This window comes from Erinaceus europaeus, chromosome 2 (genome assembly GCF_950295315.1).
Source record: "Erinaceus europaeus chromosome 2, mEriEur2.1, whole genome shotgun sequence".
In the NCBI taxonomy this organism is placed as follows: Eukaryota; Metazoa; Chordata; class Mammalia; order Eulipotyphla; family Erinaceidae; genus Erinaceus; species Erinaceus europaeus.
The window spans coordinates 156006374-156031417 of NC_080163.1; the positions used below are offsets into that span (position 1 = coordinate 156006374).

A 25044-nucleotide genomic window follows, 5' to 3' on the forward strand; every position below is an offset into this window, starting at 1 on the left:
GGTTGGTTTGGTGTTAGTGAATTCCTTAACTGTTATCTGAAAAGCCCTTCACTATTTTTCCAGATTTGATTGATAACACAAGTTAGAACATTCTTGGGTGGCTGTCTTTTTTTTTAATTTTTTATTAGTGATTTAATAATTATTAACAAGATTGTAAGATAACAAAGGTATAATTCCATACAGTTCCCACCACCAGAGTTCTGTGTCCCCATCCCCTTCATTGGGAGCTTCCCTATTCTTTATTCCTCTGAAAGTATGGACCAAAGATCTTTATGGGATGCAGAAAGTACATCTGCCTTCTATAATTGCTTCTCTGTTGGACATGGACATAGGCAGGTCAATCTATATCCCCAGATTATTAATTCTGTCTTTTCTTAGGGTTAGGAATCTGGAGAGGTAAGGTTCTGGGACACATTGGTGAGGGTGTTTGGTTTATTAAACAATTTATCCTTCTTTATCTCTTACCACCTTTTGGCCACCACGTTACAGAAGCTACCATGACACCATGCTGACTTCCCTGGGCAAGGTGGCTGTCTTTTCTATTCAAAGCTTTGAATATGTTATCTTAGTCCTTAATGGTCTTTAAAGTTTTTTTTTTTTTTTTTAAGAAATCAGCTGGGGGCGCTGGGCGGTGGCGCAGCAGGTTGGTGCAGTGCACGCACATGGCTCAAAACACAAGGACCGGTGTAGGAATCCTAGTTTGAGCCCCCAGCTCCCTACCTGCAGGGAGCTTACTTCACAGGTAGTGAAGCAGGTCTGCAGGTGTCTGTCTTTCTCTCCCCCTTTCTTTCTTCCCCTCCTCTCTCTATTTCTCTCTGTCTTTTCCAATAATGATGACAGTAACAACAATAATAGTGGTAACAACAACAACGATAAAACAACAAAGGTGACAAAAAGGGAAAAAAAGCTTCCAGGAGCAGTGGATTCGTAGTGCAGGCACCAAGTCCCAGCAGTAACTTTGGGGGCAAGAAAAACAGAGAAGAGAAGAAAAAAAAATAGAAAAAGAAATCAGCTGGTAATCTTGTGGTGATTTCCCTGTTAAAGGACTCTGTTTTTGCATCACCCCTGTAATGCAAATATATTGTTCCTCTTGATAATTGTGCTTTAACTTTCTTTTTTTTTTTTACAAATCAGTTTTTTTATTTATAAAAAGGAAACTGACAAAATCACAACACCATTTGTATTCGTTCTCTTCATTTGTTTTGTTCAACTGTTTTAGTTCTTTTTGTTACATACAAGTTTTGCACATGTGCTATGTCAGTGCTCTGGGCTGACTTTTTCAGATAGAGAAAAAATCAGACAGAGGAAGAGATACCACCGCACTAAACTCCTCTCGTTGCCTTAGTAGCCTATTGTGTTGTGCCAGGGTCTTGAACTTGTGTTTCCTTGCATGACAGGGCAGGCACCCTATCAAAAAAGCTGCCTCGCCAGTTCTTTTTTCCTCTTGCTATTGTTTTTGGACAGCTTCCTCTACCTTCTCTTGCAACTCAAACTCTGTATTCTATCATTCTTCTGGTGTTCCCCCACTATTGTAATTATTGGATTGTTGAAAAAAGTCATGATGCGTTCTTAAGTAGATATGCATAGGAAAATATATTATGACCTTTCTGATAGCCCAAATGGTTAAGTTACAGTTATTTACATGATATATTTATTTCTCTGGCTCCTGTTATGACTTCTTTCATGTCTTCTCTTTGTTTAAGTTTTCTTCCATATAACTTATTTCAGTGGACATCCTTGGGAACTTAGCTTTGAAGTCTTCTTTTGGAAGTTTATATAGCTTTGTTGAATTTCAGATCTTTGCTGAAGCTGTTGTCTTAATTCATCCTTGCTTGTAATTTCCACTGGTTTCTCATTATGTCTGTGAGGTGCAGATCCTGAAGTCTTATTTGTGTGGACCTGCACAGTGGTGAAAAACTCAGTCTCAAGTGCCTGATTGAGGCTGTTGCACATCTTTTGCACTGATTTAAGTTGGGAGTGACCAGAGGCTTAAGGTTACAAGTTGCCAGGGAACACTGGCTGACTTAAATAGAGCCTTCTCCCTTGTGCTACCCCCAAGATCTGTGTCTATGGCAACTGAAATCCAAAATGGCTATGAGCTATTATTCATAAGCTGCCAAGGTCTGAGAAGGCTACATCTGCAATTCCCATGGGAGTTGTAGCTTCTGTTTCCCTGTCTCATTGTTGAAAAATTGTGGGAACAAAATTGTAATAGGTCCTAAGATTTCAATTTAGTCTGCATTCTGCTCTCCCAATTCAAGTTCCCCATTGTGGTTTATTGCTATACAGAGCATGGAGAAACAGTGTGAGTCTGTATCCTTATTACTTGGATGCTATACTCTTATCACTTACTGAGGGTCGTGTCCAAGGTCATTTCTATGCACTTGTTTCCATATATGTTGTATCTTTGCTGTTGTTGCTAAAGCAAAGTAAATAAAACCTACTAGCCCACCATCTTGACCCAGCCCTCTTCTGCCAATATTTGTTGTTATTTTTCTCTGTCTTTTCTTCTCCTGGAACTTCTATAATACTTCAATATATAAAATATAATTCCACTATATTGTTCTTATGTCTAAGAGGGATAAAAATCCCTCCATATGTAACTTTTATTTCCCTTTACTTTCCATTTCATACTGAATAATTTTTACTGGTAAATCTTTTAGTTTATTGATTCTTCTCAACCAGCCCATATCAATTGAATCTCTCTATTGAATTGATTTCATTTCAGTGATTTTACTGTTTGACTTCAGGAATTGAATATTTTAAAAATATTCTATTTATCAATGATAAAGATAGGAGGAGAGAGAGAAAGAACCAGATATCACATGTGCTGCTAGGGATTGAACTCGGGACCTCATGCTTGAGAGTCCATTGCTTTACCCACTGCTTTACCCACTCCCAGACCACAGGAATTGACTCTTAATAATCTTTCTTTTTATCCTATCACTTTATAATATTCTATTTTATAAGTCATTATCATACTTTCTTTTAATTCTTTAAACATTCTTTCTCTTAATTCTTTAAAACATATTTATAATAGTTCTGAAATCTTTGTCTACAATGTCTAACATCTGAATGCTCTTACAAAGTATCTCAGAAAGCTTTTTTTTTTCTCTGCTATGTACCAGACTCTCATTCTTTACTAAACTCATGATTTTTTTTGGGTACCTCTTACTTCATTTAAAAGTGAACATTTAAGATATTATATTATTGGGATCAGGGGTAGGGCAGTGGGTTAAGCGCACATGGCACCAAGTGCAAGGACCAGAGTAAGGATCCTGATTCAAGCCCTTAGTTTGATGCCCCAACTCCCCACCTGCAGGGGGATCACTTCACAAATGGTGAAGCAAGTGTGCAGGTGTCTATTTTTCCCACTCCTTCTCTTGTCTTCCCCTCCTCTCTCCATTTCTCTCTGTCCTATCCAACAACAAGGGCAACAAAATGGGAGAAATGGCCTCCAGGAGCAGTGGATTCATAGTGCAGGCACCGAGCCCCAGCGATAACCATGGAGGCAAAAAAAGGAAGATACTATATTATTAGCATCTCTGGTTCAAACTCTTCCCCATTCAACAGTATTCACTGTTACTATTTTTGTTTGATGATTTTCTTGGACTCATACTGTGGTCTTCCTCCTCCGCTCAGTTGTTGTTTCTTCATCTGTTCTATTCTTGTTTAAATTTTAAACCAGGCCCTGAACAGTTAGACAGTAACTGTTCAAAGTCATATTTAAGCCATCAGGCTTCTACCCTTCACCTGTAGGTTAGGATATACAGCTTGTGTAATGAATGAATTTAACTTTCAGGCAGTCTATAAGGTTCACATTCAGCCAGGAGCAGATAATTTACTTATTCTGACTCCCATTCCTACTGAGGTTCAGTAGAATGCCTTAAAAAATTACTTTTCAATTTGATGTATACCTTTATCAATTTCCAGATTTATTATATGGTTGATTTTGATCAGTAGTCCAGTTTTGTCTGTCTCTCTCACTCTCTGTCTCTTTCTCTCTCCTCTGTCTCTCCTTTTTTCCTTTGTGGAAGGGAATCACTGAACCCTTTACTCATCAATTCTGAAAACTCCCCTGTGCTTCTAATGGAAATTTATCGCCTCCCTGTATTTTGCCTGTATCCCTTTGTTCTACCTAAAATTTAGTTGTATTTTTTTTCCCTTTCACAGTGAACTACCACAAGAAGTACCCTGATAAAGGTCCCCTACACAAAATTTTTTCTTAAAATATCAGGGTGTTTTTTTATATCAGCTATATTTAAGACTGTGAAAAACCTAATGTAACTGCCAAACTTTGTGATTTGTAATTTTTATAGATTTAGCTAGGTGATTTTTTTTGCTAGTGCTATATATTTTGAGTGCTCTGTTTGTTTATTTATTTATTTATTGCTGTGCTGCTATTTGGTATAATTTAACAAATTCCAGTAGGAAATATTTAAAAGAATAATAGACCTATGTAGTAATATAAAGACTCCTTTAACTATCTAAGTTACTTGAAATTTTGCATATTAATGTATTTTCTATAGAGAGAAGTATTTTGCAAGTCAGAATGAAGATTGATATTTGAGCTTTAACCTAGATAATATCTTAAAGACTAGAAATTCTGAATAATCTCTGAATTCAATTTCAGTGGATTAAAATATTTATAAGTTAATTTTCTCATCTTTGAATCAGTCTTACTTTTGAGGCCTTAACATCTGAAAGCAGTATGCTTGAGTGATAGACCTATCATAGACCCTTTTGTATTTATTTTATTCTATAACTCATTTGAGATGTAAGTAAAAGTCAGAGCTAAATTTTAAATGGCAGATAATTCTCTTTGCTCTTTCATTCGTATTGTTATAAAGCGTTACTCTAATGTATTAAAACTATTTTTGTAATTTGACAGGAATATTTGAATTAACAGATCATAAAAAGCACCATGCAGGAACCATCCATGTTATACTGAAATGGAAATTTGCTTACCTTCCACCAAGTAGTTCCATAACAACTGGAGACTTGGGAAATGTTATACATGAAGAAGAATCAAAAGGAGGTCAGAGACTACCTCCAACATCTGTTGTTAAGACATCAGCCATCGTGAGTAATACACACTTTGAATTTCCTGTAAAACTTTAAGGAAATTTTTAAAAAGTGAAAAAGTAGCTGGAACTTATCTGAAATGTATCTTTCTCAGTTTGGCATATTGGTTTATTTTAGGCCCCAACACCTAAACCAAGACAACATTTAGCACCTGTAGAAAAGAAGGTATCTTTTGTGGATATCATCCCACATCAAAGTTCTGTAAGTAGTAAACACTCAAAAATGCTAGCATGTTTCCCATAACAAATACTTGAAATCAGTAGTTTAATTGTAGTTTATCCTACCCTATTTAAATGAACAGAATACTTATTTTCCCTTTAGAATGTTAACTTTTTTTTTAATTCCCTTTTGTTGCCCTTGTTGTTTTATTGTTGTAGTTATTATTGTTGTTGTCATTGTTGGATAGGACAGAGAGAAATGGAGAGAGGAGGGGAAGACAGAGAGGAGGAGAGAAAGATAGACACCTGCAGACCTGCTTCACTGCCTGTGAAGCTACTCCCCTGCAGGTGGGGAGCCGGGGTTCGAACCGGGATCCTTATGCCGGTCCTTGTGCTTTGCGCCACCTGCGCTTAACCCGCAGTGCTACAGCCCGACTCCCAGAATGTTAACTTTGTAACTAGGCACTATCTTTAACTTTGTAACTGTTCTTACCCATTGACCTAAACCCACCTTTGACCACAGCACATTATTCATCTACAGCTACTACCCCAATCTTTTGCCTCCACTTACCAAAAACAAATAGCAAAACGCTCTTTAGTTCTGTCTCTCTTCTATTTGTCACTCTCCTCAGGTCTTCCTAGTTCTTCCACAGCCTTACCAGATATCAATTTCACCTTCATGAATCCTGTCTCTAAATATTGAAGAACCTTTCAGCCAGACTTTGAGAGTTATGTCTCTTCTATTCTCAGTTTATGCATACATTAAGATCTAATACAGTCCCAGGGTTTTAAATAGCACTCTGTGTTAGCATCCCCATATTTATAATCTTCAGTCTCAATCCTACTGTCAAGTTTTCTTTATTCCTTACTGTTTATTTCATGTGTTCTGTATCACTAGTGGGAATCAAAATTAACGTGGAAAAAAAAAAACTCATTTCTCCAGTCTTCTTCCAAAATGTTCATTCCATACTTCACATGTACCCAGGGGCACTGTCATATAATTTGGTGGCATGTATTTGACTTCTTTTTCTTACTTTTTTTTTTTTGCCTCCAGGGTTATTGCTGGGGCTCAGCAATAACAAATCCACTGCTCCTGGAGCCATTTTTTTCTCTTTTGTTGCCCTTGTTGTTTATTGTTGTTATTGTTGCCATTGATATTATTGTTGTTGGATAGGACAGAGAAAAATGTAGAAAGGAGGGGAAGATAGAGAGTGGGAGAGAAAGATAGACACCTGCAGACCTGCTTTAACACTTGTGAAGCTACCTCCCTGCAGGTGTGTGTGGTGGGGGGGGGGGCATGAACTGAGATCCTTACACTGGTCCTTGCACTTTGTTCCATGCACACTTTATCCACTGCGCTACTAGCCAGCCCCCACTTCTTTTTCTTACTTTACACGATGGTTCATCCTTAACTTTATCTGCTGTACTTTTTTATTGATATTTTATTTATTTATTGGATAAAATCAGAAACTGAGATGGAAGCGGGGAGATAGAGAGAAGGAAAAACAGGCACCTGCAGTAGTGCTTCACCACTCATGAAACTTTCTCCACTGCAGGTGGGAGGGAACCAGGAGCTTGAACCCTGGTCTTTTTGTAAGATGACAAGGGTGCATCACTAGGTGCATCACCAAGCCCCTCAGCTGTACTCTCAAAATATAACCTACTCTTTTCCTTTTTTTTTTTTTTTGTCTCCTGGGGCTCGGTGCCTACACTATGAATCCACTGCTGCTGGAGGCTATTTTTTCCTTTTTGTTGCCTTTGTTGTTTATCGTTGTTGTTATTGTTATTGTTGTCGTTGGATAGGACAGAGAGAAATTGAGAGAGGAGGGGAAGACAGAGAGGGGGAGAGAAAGACACCTGCAGACCTGCTTCACCGCTTGTGAAGCGACTCCTCTGTAGGTGGGGAGCTGGGGGCTTGAACCGGGATCCTTACACCTGTCTGTGCGCTTTGCGCCACCTGCACTTAACTGGCTGTACTACCACCCAGCCCCCTAGCCTACATTTTTATCAGCATCACTAACTACTACTACTCAACTCACCTTCATCTCTCATAAATATTTTTTCCTACTAGAAATCACACCTGCATGATTCCATCTCAGTGAACTTTTTTATTTGTAGAGGATGAGAGACAGAGAAGGAGAATAGAAGAGGAAAGAAAGTAGGAGAGATACCATAGCACTGCACCACTGCTCATGAAGCTTTCCCTACACAGGTGCTCCCATGTATTGGACAGGAGCTTAAACATGGTGCCTTGCACATAGTATAAACTGTTTGTTCTACCAAGTTGGGTATTTTCTGGTCCCTCTCATGGACTTCAAAAAACATTATTTTTCCTTGTAATTGAGAAATAACTTGTTTCATAAGTGGTGCAAATCTTACACGTGGATTAATGGATTTTCACATCTATATAGATCTTTGTAAACACTATTCACATCAAAATATTATTTCTCCTAATACTAATAATAACAATTTACATCCGGAGAACACTTATTATATGTGCTAAATGAATAAATTCAAATGATCATCATTGAGGTAATATTTAAGAGCTGACATTTACTGTGTCTGGTTTTTTTTAAATATTTATTTTCTTTTTGTTGCCCTTGTTGTTTTTATTGTTGTTGATGTTGTCGTTGTTGGATAAGACAGAGAGAGATGGGAAGAGGAGGGGAAGACAGAGGGGGAGAGAAAGATAGACACCTGCAGACCTGCTTCACTGCCTGCGAAGCAACTCCCCTGCAGGTAGGGAGCCAGGGGCTCGAACCGGGATCCTTATGCCGGTCCTTGCGCTTTGCGCCATGTATGCTTAACCTGCTGCGCTACCGCCCGACTGGCAAACGCTAGAAGAAGAAGAACCGCCCGACTCCCTACTGTGTGTTTTTTATGTGCCCAACACTGAACTATTGTTTTACACATGTTAAACTCATTTTAGCCTCCTGACAATCTTATATAGTTTGTACTAGAATCATTCCCATTTAAGTATCAGGAAAGTAATTTTTACAGATGTTGAGTAACTTGCTTAAGATAACTGTATAAGATTTCAGGTTTGAATACAAATAACCTGATTCTTAAGTCAATCATTAATATTTTTGAATTTTTCATTAGTTGTTGAATAATGATTAACAAGATTGTAAGATAACAGTATAGTTCCATATAGTTCCCACCACCAGAGTTCTGTATCTCATCCTCTCCATTGGAAAGTTCCCTATTCTTTATCCCTCTGAGAGTATGGACCAAAATTTTTCATGAGGTGCAGAAAGTGGCAGGTCTGGCTTCTATAATTGCTTCTCCACTGGATATAGATGTTGGCAGGTCGATCCATACCCCAGCTTTTTCTGTCTTTCCTTAGTGGGGTAGGGCTCTGGGGAGGTGAGGCTTCAGGACACATTGGTGAGGTCATCTGCCCAGGGAAGTCAAAATGGAATCATTGTAGCATCTGTAACTCGGTGGATAAAAGGTGGTAGCATATAAGGCAGAACAAATTGCTTAATAAACAGGAACACAAAGGTAGTAATAGAGCAGGAGATAAAATTAGGGGTCTTAGTCATAAAAAATAGGGGTCTTTGAGTGGGAAGAAGCAAGGAAGTATGTTCCAGCCTGTGACTTTAGTAAATTTTGCCCGAGCTTGATAGCTATCATGCAGGTGGACTAAAATTATTGTCTCAGAAGATGTAGTTAGAGTTCAAAATAGGGCTAAAAAGCTAGATTATCTTCCCCTCCCCTCTCCATTTCTCTCTGTCCTATCCAACAATGATGACATCAATAACAACAATAATAACAACAACAATGGTAAACAACAAGGGCAACAAAAGGAAAAAATGGCCTCCAGGAGCAGTGGATTCATAGTGCAGCACCGAACCCCAGCAATAATCCTTCAGGCAAAAAAAAAAGCTAGACTAAAGCAGAGAGTAACTCCCAAACATGAGAAAAGTATAATAAATGCTATTAAGTGTTTACCCATTGATCTGACGCAGGAGATAGATATAGATATAGATATATTCATTCCTACTTAGCATAGAAGTTTATATGACTTCTCAGTCCCTGTCAGTCTGAGCTCACAGTCCATAGCCACAGCTAGGAACATTCTAGGCTCTACTCATTTCGGGACCAGTTTTCCTCCGGAGGAAGAGGAGGCTGGGTCAGCCTGTCTTCAAAGAGTGGGACAGTCCTTACTGTTGCTGCTCTACAGTGAGGGCAAGGTCCTGGAGAGGCCCATAACTGGGCTTATGATGATGTCCCTGGCGGAAGTGACCAGTCTTGGTGAAGAGAGGGATCTGTCAGAGGACTAGGGCTATCATAGTAGCTCACTTAGAGACAATAAATTGTTTCCTTTAAATTTTTTTTAATTATCTTTATTTTATTTATTGGATAGAAAGTCAGAAATCGAGAGGGAAGTGGGTGATAGAGAGGGAGACAGAGAGACACCCACAACACTGCTTCACCACTTACAAAGCATTCCCCCTGCAGGTGGGGAGTGGGGGTTCAAACCCAGGTCCTTGTGTATTGTAATATACACAGGGACCAACCAGGTGTGCCACCACCTGGCCCCAGTAAATTGTCTCTTAAGAAAGGACATTCACATAGAGATGTTTGTTGGAATGTTAGTATAACCAAAATTCATGAACTAGCTAAATATTCAACACAGATGGTTTACTCACGGTAACTCTACTCTATACTTTATCTGATATTTATTCAGTTTTATACTAGTGGAAAAATAAATCAATGAAAGACATCAGAGCACTGATCAGCTCTAGCTTAAGGTGGTGCTGGGAATTGAAACTGGTACCTCAGAAGCTCAGGCATGAAAGTCTTGCCCAGGTAGGATAGGAGCACCATTCATGGCAGATGCTGCAGTAGCTTTCCTCTTCGTCTCTCGCACTCCCCTTTCAGCCACTTCCCCTCTCTCTATCAAAAATAAAAAAGAAAGAGTCCAGTAGGAGTGGTGAACTATATAGGCGCAAAATCCAAACACTCCAAATAATAATAAAATAGCATGTATATTAAGCTGTATTCTAAAAATTAACATTAGTTTATGAACCCAGAGAAAATGGTTTGGCATAAAATGATATTTGAGGCTGAAAGATGTTAAGTGTGTGTCTGGGGGCTGGGCCGTGGCACAGTAGTGTCAGCACACATGGTGCTAAGCACAAGGACCAGCATAAGGATCTCAGTTCTAGCCCCTGGCTTTGCACTTGCAGGAGGGTCACTTTGCAGGCAGTGAAGTAGGTCTGCAAGTGTCTTTCTTTCTCTCCCCCTCTCTGTCTTTCCCTCCTCTCTCAATTTCTGTCTGTCCTATCCAACAATGACAGCAGTAACAACAACAATAATAACAATAACAGCGATAAATAACAAGGGCAACAAAAGGGGAAAAAATAGCCTCCAGAAGCAGTGGATTTATAGTGCAGGCACTGAGTCCCAGCGATAACCCTGGAGGCAAATAATAATAATAAAGTGTGTGCCTATTTGAATAATCACTAGTTCTTTGTTTTTTTAATTGACAAGAAAAACTGTTTGTAGAGAATATGTTTTGTTTGTTTAAATGTTTTTTATTTATTTATTTTGGTTTATTTATTTATTGAGGGATTAATGTTTTATAGTTGGCAGTAAATACATGCTTGTTTGTAAGCATATTTTTACATGCTTATCACTTCTCAGTTTTCTACAGAACAATACAACCCTATATACTGTTTCTTTTAATTACATGAGTAGGAGCCAAGGAAATAGTACATTGTTAACACATCAGATTTGCATGCCGGAGACCCAGTGAATCCCCAAATAAATGCCAGAGTAATGCTGAGCAGTGTTTTAGTCTTTCTGTCTCTCATGAGAATAAATAAACCTTTTAAAAATAAATCTTATGAGTAATGTATGCTTATCATAGAAATATCAGTAAAAAATAATTTAGCAAAAAATGAAAATAATAAAGTATTTTAAATATTCCCAGATCTGGAAATAAGAAATTGATTTTTTTCTTACTTTTTCCCATGAAAATGTACATATGCCTACTTCTTTACATGTGTGTTTTGTAACAGGATCTGACTATATATATTATTCTGAAACTAGTCTTATCACTGAACACCATCATGTGCTCACTGCAGTATTAGTACAGATCTATGTTATATATATTTTTAAATGTCCCAGAAATTTATTTAATATTTGCTTGATATTTTGTAGAGAAGGGTGGGAAGTATTTGTATAATTTTTTTAATTTATTTATTTATTGGGGAATTAATATTTTACATTCAACAGTAAATACAATAGTTTGTACATGCATAACATTCCCCAGTTTCCCATTTAACAATACAACCCCCACTATGTCATTTATCATCCTTCATGGACCTGTATTCTCCTCACCCACCCACCCCAGAGTCTTTTACTTGGGTGGAATATGCCAATTCCATTTCAGGTTCTACTTGTGTTTTCTTTTCTGATCTTGTTTTTCAACTTCTGCCTGAGAGTGAGATCATCCCATATTCATCCTTCTGTTTCTGACTTATTTCACTCAACATTGTATATTATAATTTTTATGGCCACATGGAACTCAGATATTTGAATATAGCATATTTAACTAATTCCCTGTTGTTGAACATTTAAAATTTTTCCAGCTTTTTTTTTTTTTGACAGTATAAATAATGCTTTAAGGAGCTACACTTGTAATTCTTAAATTACATATGAGAAGTATCAAACTGTACCATGGAGAATATCACATATTAGTGAAAAATCCCCTAAATTCATTGTTACAAAGGAGACTACTATATATGCTTTTAATCTTTATTAGTGTATTATATCTATAATGATATTAGAATGATGTGGAATTTAATAAATACAATCAAATATATGCATATTTTCACCTTATTTATAAGGAAGCTTCTACTCCTGCTGAAGATATGAAAGAAATCTTACAAGAAGTGCAAAGTAAACCAGAAATGGAAATTAGTATGACAACTGTATCACATATTCCCAAAGTATGTAAATTATTTTTTTAAAGTTTAATTTGATTCATAGGGACTTTTTTGTATTATGTGGGTAAGAAAATCATAGCATCAATCCTTTTTTATATTTTTTTATGACTTCCTTGGAATAGAAAGATAAAAAATAAGATACATGTAACAGCTACATGTACTCTTAATAGTAGCAGGTAGTAAATCAATATGTGAATTAACATATTGAATAAATTCATTTTCAGATTAATGCATTTCTCATCTTTAGTATAACCAGATTTTTATTTCTCTGCATATTTTCATTTATCTGTAATTGAAGTGACTATTTCCTAATGAGTTATACATATGTATTTTGCTTCTCTGTCTCAAGTTTCTGTGCCTTATTATTCAAGCACTTCAATAAGAATGCTCTGAATATGATTTAAGCAATAATATTTGCTTAGTATACTGTCTTACCTTTAGGTTTCACAAGAAAGAGGTATAGCTAGAGCAAAAGAGAATGCTGAGGAAGTGCAACTCAGGAGAGATCCTGATGTATCATTATTATCTGAAGGTCAAATTGCAGAACATAATTCAACTTCTTCTGAAGATGAAACAGAAATAACTGAGGAATTGGAACCAGAAGGTGACTTTCTTTTATAAGTTAATATTACTTAAATTTTTGTTTTCTTTAGTCTGTTAATGTATGTCTCATAGAACAACTTCATTTAATAGTGGATCTACTTGATTATATTATTTCTTAGAAGAGCTGATGAGGTATAGTTTAGCCTATGCATTTGTTATAAAGTGGAATAATTACATATATTATTTCAACTTTGAATGCCACAGTAGACTGCTGTCTTACTGTTGACTATTTTCTCAGCATTTCAAATTACTCATTGAGTTCAGTATTATCTGGATTATTCTAGATGCCTTAAAGTGCCTCTAAATAACAACAATAACTTGACTTTTCAACAATGTTGTTGGTTAGGTTGGGAAACATCTACTACCCATACTTTTAAAAATAAATATTTATTGGTTTATAATAGAATAGGATTTAGGAGTATAGTTTCAAAGATATCTTTGTGTGCTTGTACATGTAACTCATTGCACTTACCACCAAAGTTTCTGTACTGTCATACCAAATGGAACCCTTCACCTATGCCCACCTCTTCCTGCCTCTCTCTCCCATTTCTTATAATAACCACCATAGTTTTCAAAAAGTCTACATCAGTTTGGTTATCAATATCACTTTTTACAAGTTCTTTTAGTTATCTTTATCTATTATAGTAAAATTATTTAGTAATTGTCTTTTACTTATTTAGTAATTGTCTTTCTCTTATTTATGTATTTTATTTAATGTAATCATTTCTAGTTTCTTGCATGATTTCATTTTTAGTGACCAAGTTAGTAGTATTACATTGAGTAAAATCCTATATTTTCTTTATCTAGTCATTTGTTGATAGGCATTTAATTTGATTCCATACTTTGACTATTGTGAATATTGAAGTTAGGAATGTAGGAGTGAATAAGTTCTTCCAAATTATTGTGTCATCTCCTTTGGATAAATGCCTAGGTTACTGGATTATAAATACTTCCATTCTTTATTTTTTAAAGAACTCTCCATATCATTTTCCATTGATTCAAATTCCCACTAATAGCATCGTTGCTTTTCTCCACATCTTTGCCAATATTTGTTCTCGGTCTTTGATGTAGATAATTATCACCAAGTAACGTGGCACCCAGTTGTATTTTTTGTTTAATTTCCCTTCTTCTTCTAGCGTTTGCCCTTCTTCCGTAGCCAGTCAACAGCATCAGGTTGAGCCTGATGTAAAGTTTCGAGACCTCCTTTGAATCTGGAGAGGTGGCAGTCGTTGACTATGTGGGTCATAGTCTGTCTGTAGCCGCAGGGGCAGTTCGGGTCGTCTCTGGCTCCCCAGCGATGGAACATAGCGGCGCACCGGCCATGGCCTGTTCGATAGCGATTGAGGAGGGCCCAATCATAACGTGCTAGGTCAAAGCCGGGTTGACGCTTGCAGGGGTCTGTGATGAGGTGTTTGTTCTTTACCTCAGCTGACTGCCAGCTTTGATGCCTGAGTTGCACAGCAGGTGTCATCGGCGTAGATGAACTTCCTTGAAGAAGTTTCTGGGAGGTCATTGATGTAAATATTAAATAGTGTAGGAGCCAGAACAGAGCCCTGGGGGAGGCCACTTGAGACAAGTCTCCATCTTAATTTCCCTTAAAATAAGTAACATAGAACATTTTTGCATGTCTGTCGACTATCTGTATATCTTCATTGGAGAAATGTCTATTAGGATCTTTTGCCAGCTTTTTTAAAAAAATTTTATTTATAAAAAGGAAACATTGGCAAAACCATAGGCTAAGAGGGATACAGCTTTGCACAGTTCCTACCACCAGACCTCCGTATACCAACCCTTCCCCTAATAGCTTTAATACTCTTTAACCCTCTGGGAGTATGGACCCAAGATCATTGTGGGATGCAAAAGGTTGAAGGTCTGGCTTCTGTAATTGCTTCCCCACTGAAAAATGGGCATTGACAGGTCAATCCATACTCCCATCCTCTCTCTTTCCCTAGTGGGGAAGGGCTCTGGAGAAGCGGAGCTCCAAGGCACATTGGTGGGGTTGTCTGTCCAGAGAAGCCTGGTCGCATCTTGCTAGCATCTTTGCCAGCTTTTTTATTGACTTTTTTTTAATTGATATTTTTTGTTATTTTCAAGCTACTGTGAATTTCCTTCAATGAATGCTATGCATGATATATCTGTTTGGAATTTTTTCCTTTAAATGTTTTTATCACATTGGTAAAGATCTCTTGAATCCCTGTTTCTTCTTTTTCTTTTTTCTTATATTTTCCTTGTCTAACATTTATTTTTTATTTTATTAGTGATTTAATGTTGATTTACAAAATTACAAGAAACGGGTACAACTCCACACTGTTCCCACCACCAGAGTTCTGTATCCCCATCTCCTGCATTATAAGCTACAACAGTTATCCTAAGGTTGCAGATATGGGTTAACTTTATTTCTAAACCTATCTGTCTATATTTGTATATATTTGCCTTTTTTTTTTTTTTGCCTATGGCCTCATCTTCTCTTCTTTACCAAGTCACACATACACTTATTACTTCATCCAAGTGTCCTTCCTTTTTTCTTCTTCTCCAGGTCTTGATGCCTTGTTCAATTGTCTAAACATCCTTAAATTGGCTGCTCTAAGTTCTTTCATAAGTCCTCCAGTTCTACTTTTTTGTAGGTTTCTATTAGCGATTCCTTTTCTTTATGAATAACTCTAGGGAGTTCCATATTTGTTTTGTTTCAGTTCTGCATGTTGTTATTATAGGCCTGCTGATCTTGTTGGTTGTTTAACAGCAGGTGGTGCTGTGGGTATATTGTAGTGCAATAGAACTGTGACCTGTGGTGTAGGAGGGAGAAGACAATGACACGTGGCATTGCTGGTCGAGCCTTAGGCTGTGCACAGGCTGGAGGGAGAATTCCAAGCTTCTCTCAGCTTTATCACACACATACTAATGCAAATCATACCATTCTCTTATCTGTTTAGTGATCAGGACCCTCTTGAGTCAAGGAAAGTTTGGCCCTCAGTAAATTCCTTGACCCTAGTCTTGAGAGCCAGAGCCAACAGGTTATCTTCTGTTACTGAGTTGCACAAGAACACTGAACCAGTGGCAGCTGGTGAATGCCATGCCTGCACATCTGAAGTGCTCACTCACTCCACCCTCCTCTAACCACAATTCATGTGCTCACCCACCTTCAGAAAATGGCATTTCTGGAACATAATGGCAGAGGAGGACCTAGATGGGGTTAAATTGTTATGTGGAAAGCTGAGAAATGTTACACATGTACAAACTACTGTATTTTACTGTTGACTGTAAACCATTAATTCTTCCAATAAAGAAAAGAGAAAGAAAATGGCATTTCTTTGGGGAAATCCTCACTGACCATACTATCCTGGTTCCATCTCCAGAAGTCTTAACTCTGTTGTTTGTTTGTCTTTTAAGCTAGCCCATGCAAATATAGTTTACTAATCCTTAGCAAAGAATCAAATGCAATACAGTAGATTACAGATAGTTATTTGAACAGATGAGGCTGGAACAACTGAACATCTACATGAAGAAAATCTAGATGCAAACCTTATATTCTTTTAGAAAATTTCAAAATGAGCCACTTATCTAAACATGAAAAACTATAAAATTCCTGCCTGGAAGATACCATAGGAGAGATCACAGGTGATCCTGTATATGTCAATAGCTTTTATTGTTACAACACCAAAGATAGAATTCTTGAAAAGGGGTTGGGCAGTAGCGCAGTGGGTTAAATGTACGTGGTGCAAAGTGTTAAGGACTGGCTTAAAGATCCTGGTTCCAGTCCCCCAGCTCCCCACCCAGTCACTTCACAGGCAGTGAAGCCGGTCTGCAGGTGTCTATTTTTCTCTCCCCCTCTCTGTCTTCCCTTCCTCTCTCCATTTCTCTCTGTCCTATCCAACAACAACGACATCAATAACAACAAAAATAATTACAGCAACAAGGGCAACAAAAGGGAAAATAAATAAATATATATAAATTTAAAAAATAATAATTTCACTCAGTTTTTTAAAATAATTTGCTTTATTTCAAACTATAACAAAGTGTGTTTTATTTTCAATAAGACTAAACAATTTTTAGTCTTTTTTCCTTCTCTTCTAGAATATGTGGTAAATGTATGTCTGCTGCTAAGAAATGTCCAGCTATGATTATCATACTGCTCTTTGAGTGTCAGACTTTTTTTCAAGTCATTTTTCTATTTATGATTAATCGTGGCTGATGAGATTGTAGGATTGTAGGATCACTACACACCACCAAAGTTATGTTCCCCCCAATTCTCCCTATATAACCATGAAAGGCTAGCTTTATTTCTCTGCATTACACAAAGCAAAAAATGTAATTGATATAGTGTGTTAGATATTGTAAGAACTATAGTGGGTTTTTTTGAGGAGCACAGAATTTTAGGTAGAGAGTTTGGTGACTTGTATTTGTCATGTATGGGGCATGATATTAATACGCGTGAAATCTTACGACTTTGTGAAACACTGTTAGATGACTAATAAAAAAGGAAAAATACATTTGGTTTAATAGATTTAAACCAAAAAATTATCATTTTTTTTTACCAGATGAGCAAGACAAAGCATCTGACAGTGATGAGTGTGTTATTCCAGGACCACTTTCTACGAATCTCAGACAGGTCAGTAATTTGATATCAACTAGAAATATCCTGAAATGAAGTTGCATTACTCATAAAATATCAGTCTCCACATATGAAAATATTAAAATGAATATATGTTTCTGGAAATTTTCATAATTTCACTCAAATAATAATCTACTGTAGGAAAATGTAATTTTCAGTTTTGTTATATCTTGGGCATAGCATGTAAGCATTGTTTTCCTCACATGTAAGAATGCCTACCATCAGCCTCTTTTGGAGTTAATTGCTAAACCTAGTGTTGTTTTCGATGGGCTATGTTGTTTTTGCCGGGCTGGCTTCACGGACGGGTAACAGATGACCAGGGACTCATGGTTGAGCTGTAGGCAGTATCTCTTTATTCATGCAGGATGCAGCAGAATCTAAACCGAGCTAAGCTAAACTCAAGTACCCTAAAACTCACAATGCTGTCTTTATATATACTTGCTAAGTAGGGTGGAAACAGGATGTGACATAGAGAGGGTGGAGAGAAAAGTGACTGGTGAAAATCAGAGTGTGACAAGTAGGGGGCGGAGCAGGCGAGAATCCTATCACTGAACCACCAATGCCCTGGAGGGAGGGTGGTGCTTGTTAACAGTGGTTATGTAAATAGAATGCAGTGGTTATGTAAATAGAATAGTGTTAAGCAGGGGGGATTTAAACCAAATGAAACAGAAGGGGTCTCATGCATACCAACAACCTAGTTCACTTTTGTGATTTTTTTTTCAGAGATGTATTAAAGCAAATTTGATTTTTAAAGAATTCAACATGTGAAATTGCATAGAACTGACAAAAGTTGATTCACAGATTATTCATATCTAAACATGCTTGCTGACAAACCATTAAGGTTATTATATTTCTGTCCAAATAGTAAACCTTCTTAGAAAGTAATCTTGTGTAAATGTATTTTGTTTTGTAGCACATTGTTAAAACGTATTGTGTATCTATTAGACAGACTCAGAGGTAGAGCCCAGGATTTGCATGCAGGAATGCCTGGCTAAGTTCAGCACTGTATATGTTGGAGTGATGTTAGTAAGTCTTTCCCCCCCCCTTGTTGCCCTTTTTTTTTTTTCTTTTTTTGATTGTTGAAGTTGTTGTTATTGATGTTATCATTGTTAGGACAGTAAGAAATGGAGAGAGGAGGGGAAGACAGAGGGGGAGAGAAAGATAGACACCTGCAGACCTGCTTCAACAACTGTGAAGCGACTCCCCTGTAGGTGGGGCTCAAACCCTTATCCTTATGCTGAGTAAGTCTTTTTTTAAAGAAAAGAAATTATATTTCAGTTCATATCAGAAATGTGCTACTTGCCAGAGCATTGTTTTTTCATAAGGGAGAAAACATTTTTATAAAGTAAATGAAAATAAAAGGCTCTGGCATTTCCTATTCATTTACATTAATTTTCTTGAAATGATTAGTTGTACTTCTGTTTTTAAAATTTCTGCTTTACTGGTAACAATTGCAGTGCTTCTTTATACTCTTAAAATGTCATGTTAGCAGATTCTATCAAATCTGAAATTTTAAATTATCAAACCAATAGAAATTCTCACTCTCTATTGGAGCATTTGACAGTAGAAGTAATATAAATAAACTTATTTAAAGATTTATTATAAGGAATTGACTCACATTATAGAGACTGATAAGTCCCAAGATTCTTTAGTCAACAAGGTGGAAACTCAGGAGTCAACAGTATAGTTTTTTTAGTCTCAAAACTGGAAGAGCTGATGGGTATAAGTTCTTTTTTTTTATTTAAAGTTTTTATTTATAAAATGGAAATATTGACAAGACCATAGGATAAGAGGGGTACAATTCCACACAATCCCCACCACCGGAACTCCATATCCCATTCCCTCCCCTGATAGCTTTCCTATTCTCTACCCTCTGGGAGTATGGACCCAGGGTCATTTTTGGGTGCAGAAGGTGGAAGGTCTGGCTTCTGTAATTGCTTCCCCACTGAACATGGGCATTGACAAGTCAACCCATGCTCCCAGCCTGTCTCTCTCTTTCCCTAGTGGGGCAGGGATCTGGGAACGTAGGGCTCCAGGACACATTAGTAGAGTCGTCTGCCCTGAGGAGGCCAGTTGGCATCATGGTTACATCTGGAACCTGGTTGCTGAAAAAGAGTTAAGATAGAAAGCAGAGCAAATTGTTGACTAATCATGAACCTAAAGGCAAGAATATTGCAGATGGAGATTTGGGGTCTCTGTTTTGGAAAAAGCTAATAGGTCTGTTTTAGGTATATTCCAAGTGGCCCATGACCCAACTAGTTTTTGCCTGTGTCTGACAGCCAATATGCAAGTGACCTAAGCTATTGTCTGGGGGGATGGTGTTGGAAAAAGTTGGAAAAAGGACCAGAAAGCTAGATCAGGGAAGAGAGTAGCTCCCAAATATGGGAAAAGTATAAACTGTAAACCCCACTGATGTGATCTGGGGCCCATAGTCAGCACAGGAACCTCTGTAACCTCTGCATCCCTGTAAGTCTGAGCTCACATTCTGTTGTCATGGCTAGGAACATTCCAGGCTGCGCCAATTTCAGGACCCATCATCCTCAGGTGATAGGCAAAGTATGCTGTCCAACCTCCCTTCAGAAAATGGAACATTCCCTGCTATTATTGATTCACATTGAGGGCCAGGTCTGATAGGGGCCCACAGAGGGGTCCATTATGTTGTTTGATGGAGATGACCAGAGATAGTGGTGAGAGGGATCTGTTAGAAGTCTAGGCCCATCATATCTGTGTGGGAATTGCAGGACTCCCTGACTAGGGCCCCAGGTGATGGGGTGACCTGGTAGTGACTAAAGAGTCCTCATTAAAGTGTGCCAATCTCTTGCCTTCATTCAGCTTTAATAGTCTTTACTTTGTCTGACAAGGTTAGCTTTAGAGTGGTTGAGGGATGTGCAGTAGAAGATAGGTGAGGAGGGTATCTAGGTCTAAGTAGAAACTATTTCACTAGGTACTTTATGATGTCTTTTTAGGATATCAGTTCTAAGCAGGCAAACTGGATATATAAAGAGAGTCACTGTTTTAGTTCAAGACTAAAGGCTTGATCAGTGCCCCAAGTCAAGGTAGTGATTCAGGAGGGTATCCCGTCTACTCAGCCTTTTTTCATCTCTTCAGCTTTTCAATTTATAGAAGAGACCCACATTAAGAAGGGTAATTGGCTTTAATCAATCTGCCAATTCAAATGTTAGTGTCAGAAAATGTTAACAGATACACCTGTATAATGTTTGATCAAATATCTGGAGACCTAATAGCCCATTTAAGTTGACATGCATAAAATTAACCATCATACTTTACAAAGAACCTTCTAATACAATCAGCCTGCATCTAAAGACATTTCTTTCTGTTTTGTCCAAATATTTCCCTATTAGATGAGAAAGACCAAAGCATTGCTCTGTCTACTTGGCAGATCCCCTCCGTATATTATTCTTTTTAATGTATCACTAGTTCTTCTGTACAACTTTGCCTACTCCATCAATTTCTAATGCCTATACAATTAAGCTATTTTACAATAAAAATATTAAAAGCAGGAGTCAGGCGGGTTAAGCGCATGTGGCACAAGGCGCAAGGACCGGTGTAAGGATCCCAGTTCAAGCCCCCAGCTCCCCACCTGTGGTGGTGAAGAGGTCTGCAGGTGTCTGTCTTTCTCTCTCCCTCTCTTGTCTTCCCCTCCCCTCTCCATTTCTCTCTGTCCTATCCAACAATTACATCAATCACAACAACAATAATTACAATAATAAAATAACAAGGGCAACAAAAGGGAATAAATAAATAAAATATTTTTAAAAGATAAAAAAATATTAAAAGCATGAATCTGGGGCATAAGATGGCAGATACCAAGGAATATGTTTATCAGATCAATCTATAAAAATACTGATAGGCCAACAAGAAAGTTCACTTGATTAGTGTGCTTGCTTTATCATGGTTACTACCCAGGTTCAAATCTGGTCCATTCTACACTCAGAGAAGCTTTGACGCTGTGCTGTCTTTCCCTGTATCTGTATTATTATTATTATTATTACTATTATTATTAGTGATTTAATATTGATTTACAAAATAACATCTCAGCAGGGGTATACCTGCTCCATACCGTTTGTATATCTGTCATTCTTTCTGAAAAAGTCAGCATGCAACAGTGAAGCCCCAGTGATGATGGGAAAGAAACAATCCTATATACTCATTCCTCTTGTTATAACTTAGAGATTCACTATCTACAGTTTGTGATCACATACCCCACCATTCTCCCTTCCAAGGAGACAAATGAAGTATTCTGGCCCTGCCCTCAGAAAGCAGCTATATAAATGGAGAAGCAGTGTTAATGAAAATTCAAATAGTAACTGAATAGTTACATTACAATATAAAAGAGTACCAGGAGACCTTTCCCATATTTGGGAGCTACTCTCTTCCCTGATCTAGCTCTCTGGTCCTTTTTCCAGCCATGACATCATCTCCCCAGACAATAACTACGATCCACCTGCATATCAGATTTCAGAATCAGGGAGAAAAAAAGAAACTAGTATAACCACAGGCCCTTTGGAATATAACTAAAATATGCCTACTAGCTATCTACAAAATGGAGGGTCCCCCAACTCTTCATCTGCACTATTCCAGCCTTTAAGTTCATGATTAGTCAACAATTTGTTTGGCTTTATATGTTAACTTTTCAGCCACCAGGTTCCAGATGCTAGCACGATGCCAACCAGACTTCCCTGGACAGATGACCTCACCAATGTGTCCTGAGCTCCGATTCCCCAGAACCCCAACCCACTAGGGAAAGAGAGAAACAGCTGGGAATATGGATCGACCTGTCAATGCTCATGTTTAGCAGGGAAGCAGTTACAGAAGCCAGACCTTCCACCTTCTGCATCCCACAATGACCTTGGGTCCATACTCCCAGAGGGTTAAAGAACAGGAAAGCTGTCAAGGAAGGGGATGGGATACTGAGTTCTGGCGGTGGGAATTGTATCGAGTTGGACCCCTCTTATCCTATGGTTTTGTCAATGTTTCCTTTTTATAAATAAAAAAAGAAGAAGAAGAAAAGAAAAGGCATGTCCTGCTTTCACTGTGACATCTCAATGATGGAGATATGTGGCAGCAAGGAAAAGCTGTATATATTTCTTTCTTTCTTTGTTAGAATAGGGACAGAGAGAAACTGAGAGGGAAGGAGGAGATAAACACCTGCTGTACTGCTTCACAGCTTATGAAGCTTTCCCCCTGCAGGTGGAGACTGGGGACTTGAACCCAGGTCCTTGTATACTATATTATATATACTCTACTGAGTGTGCCACCACCCATCCCCTGTATCCTTCTAATATAGGCAGTAATGCACGTTATGAGTTTCAGAGGTCAAGAACACAATAATCCCAGCAACCTTTCTATATAAAAGGATAGACTGCCTCAATTATAAAGTAGAAGGCTAACTGACTTAGAGTTTTTTCCTGGCATAAATAATGAAATACTACGGAGTGATACTGTTATCTAAACATCTTATCCATCTTCTAAGTAGTGTTCAGAGTTGGGAGGTAGCTCAGAGGAAGAAAGCATACCTTATTGGGTATGAAGCCCTGCCTTCTATCCCCTGCCTAATATGTGAGCACCAGAGTGAACTCTATAGATGATGGAATAGTGCGTCGTATCCTCCCTACAGGTATGTACAATTGCTTTTTCAATTGAGTCAGGTTGGCTGCACTTGAGCACACATGAGGCCCACAGCCCATTGCCTGGTGTTGCATTAAAAAATAAAATAAAATGAACACAACCCGACTTCAAGGCTAGTCACCATTACACTAGGGAAGACTTCTGTGCTGTGTGTATCTTTCTTTCAATCTATCTCTGCCACTCTTTGTATCGGAAAAGAAAAAAAAGGCATAAATAGGAAAATAAAATTCAATGTATGGGAAAATGTTATGTAAATGATATCAGTTTAGTACAACTGGGGCAATATCCCCCACAAGGGACATTTGAAAATGGCTAGAAGCCTTTTTGATTGTCACAGGGAGGGACTGCTACTGTCATCTAGTGGGTAAAGGTCAGAATTGCTGCAACATATGTTATAATACACAAAACCCACAATAAATCTGTCCCAAATTTCCTGTACTGCTGAGGTTAAGGAAGTCTGCATTAGACTTTCAGTAGAACAATACATATATTAGCATCATTGCTAATATCTCAGTGGAATTATATTGTTCTTAAGTAAGGTAGAATAAAGAAATTCAATTAAACAAAAATGTCAAGTGAAAGAAAGATATTCTAAAATAGTCAACTAATTCTCTTTTTTAAAATTTTTATTTATAAAATGGAAACACTGACAAAACCATAGGATAAAAGGGGTACAAGTCCACACAGTTCCCACCACTAGTACGCCGTATCCCATCCTCTCTCCGAGAGCTTTCCTATTATTTAACCCTCTGGGAGTATGGGCCCAGGATCATTACAGGGTGCAGCAGGTAGAAGGTCTGGCTTCTGTAATTGCTTCCCTGCTGAACATGGGCATTGACAGGTTGATCTGTATTCCCAGTCTGTCTCTCTCTCTTTTCCTAGTGGGTCAGAGCTCTGGGGAAGTAGGGCTCCAGGCCACATTGGTGGAGTCATCTGCCCACGGAAGTTCGGTTGGCATCATGGTTGCATCTGAAACCTGGTGACTGAAAAAAGAGTTAAGATAGAAAGCAGAGCAAACTGTTGACTAATCATGAACCTAAAGACTGGAATATTACAGATAAAGATTTGGGGTCTCCATTTTGTAGATAGCTAGTAAGTCTATTTTAGGTATATTCCAAAGGGCCCATGACCCAACTAGTTTTTTCCTGAGCCTGACATCTGATATGCAGGTGGATCCAAGTTATTGTCTGGGGAGATGATGTCAGGACTGGAAAAAGGGCCAGAAAGCTGGATCAGGGAAGAGAGTAGCTCCCAAAATGGGAAAGGTATATATATATTGAATAATCACATTGATAGAGAAGAGAGGGGAATAAAAAGAAACTAACAAACCATAAATAGATATATATTTGATCACCAATATAATCACTGGGGCTGGGTGCCTGCATTTCTGGCAGCAGCAGTTTTTACTTTTCCTCTCTTTTTTATTAGTTATTTAATACTGATTTACAAAATTATAAGACATCCATGGTATAATTCCACAGCATTCCCACTACAAGAATTGTCTCCTCATTCTTTCTATTGGAAGCAGCAGTAGTTCTCCCAAGGTCACAGATATGGGTTGACTCTTGTTTCTATAACTATATTTATAGTTGCCCATTTTTTCCTATGGTTCTGCCTTCCCTTCCTTTCTAAGTCACATTTGTACCTATTGCTACTTCCAAATGTCCTTCCTTTTTCCTTCTTCTCTCTCTGAATCTTGGGGTTCTTCTTTGTTTCTTTGCTTGTTTGCTTGCTTGTTTGCTTGCTTGCTTGCTTGCTTGCAGGATTATCGCTGGGGCTCAGTGCCTGCACTACAAATCCACTGTTCCTGGCAGCCATTTTGTCCATTGTTGTTATTGTTGCTGTTGGATAGGACAGAGAGAGATTGAGAGAGGACAGGAAGATGGGGAGAGAAAGATACCTGCAGACCTGCGACACTGCCCCTGAAGCGCCCCCCCCCCCCGCGGGTGGGGAGCCAGGGGCTCAAATCGGGATACTTGCA

At 38.1% G+C, this 25044-nt stretch overlaps 1 protein-coding gene across 1 annotated transcript in view; it reads left to right on the forward strand.

Annotated features, from left to right (window-relative positions):
• The window catches only part of RPGRIP1L (RPGRIP1 like), a 134922-nt gene that overhangs the window by 65672 nt on the left and 44206 nt on the right, over nt 1-25044 (forward strand). The window contains exons 15-19 of the mRNA XM_060172153.1: nt 4892-5082; nt 5203-5286; nt 12104-12205; nt 12644-12806; nt 17341-17411. Coding sequence (XP_060028136.1) covers nt 4892-5082; nt 5203-5286; nt 12104-12205; nt 12644-12806; nt 17341-17411 — 611 coding nt within the window. The remainder of the gene's footprint in view (nt 1-4891; nt 5083-5202; nt 5287-12103; nt 12206-12643; nt 12807-17340; nt 17412-25044) is intronic.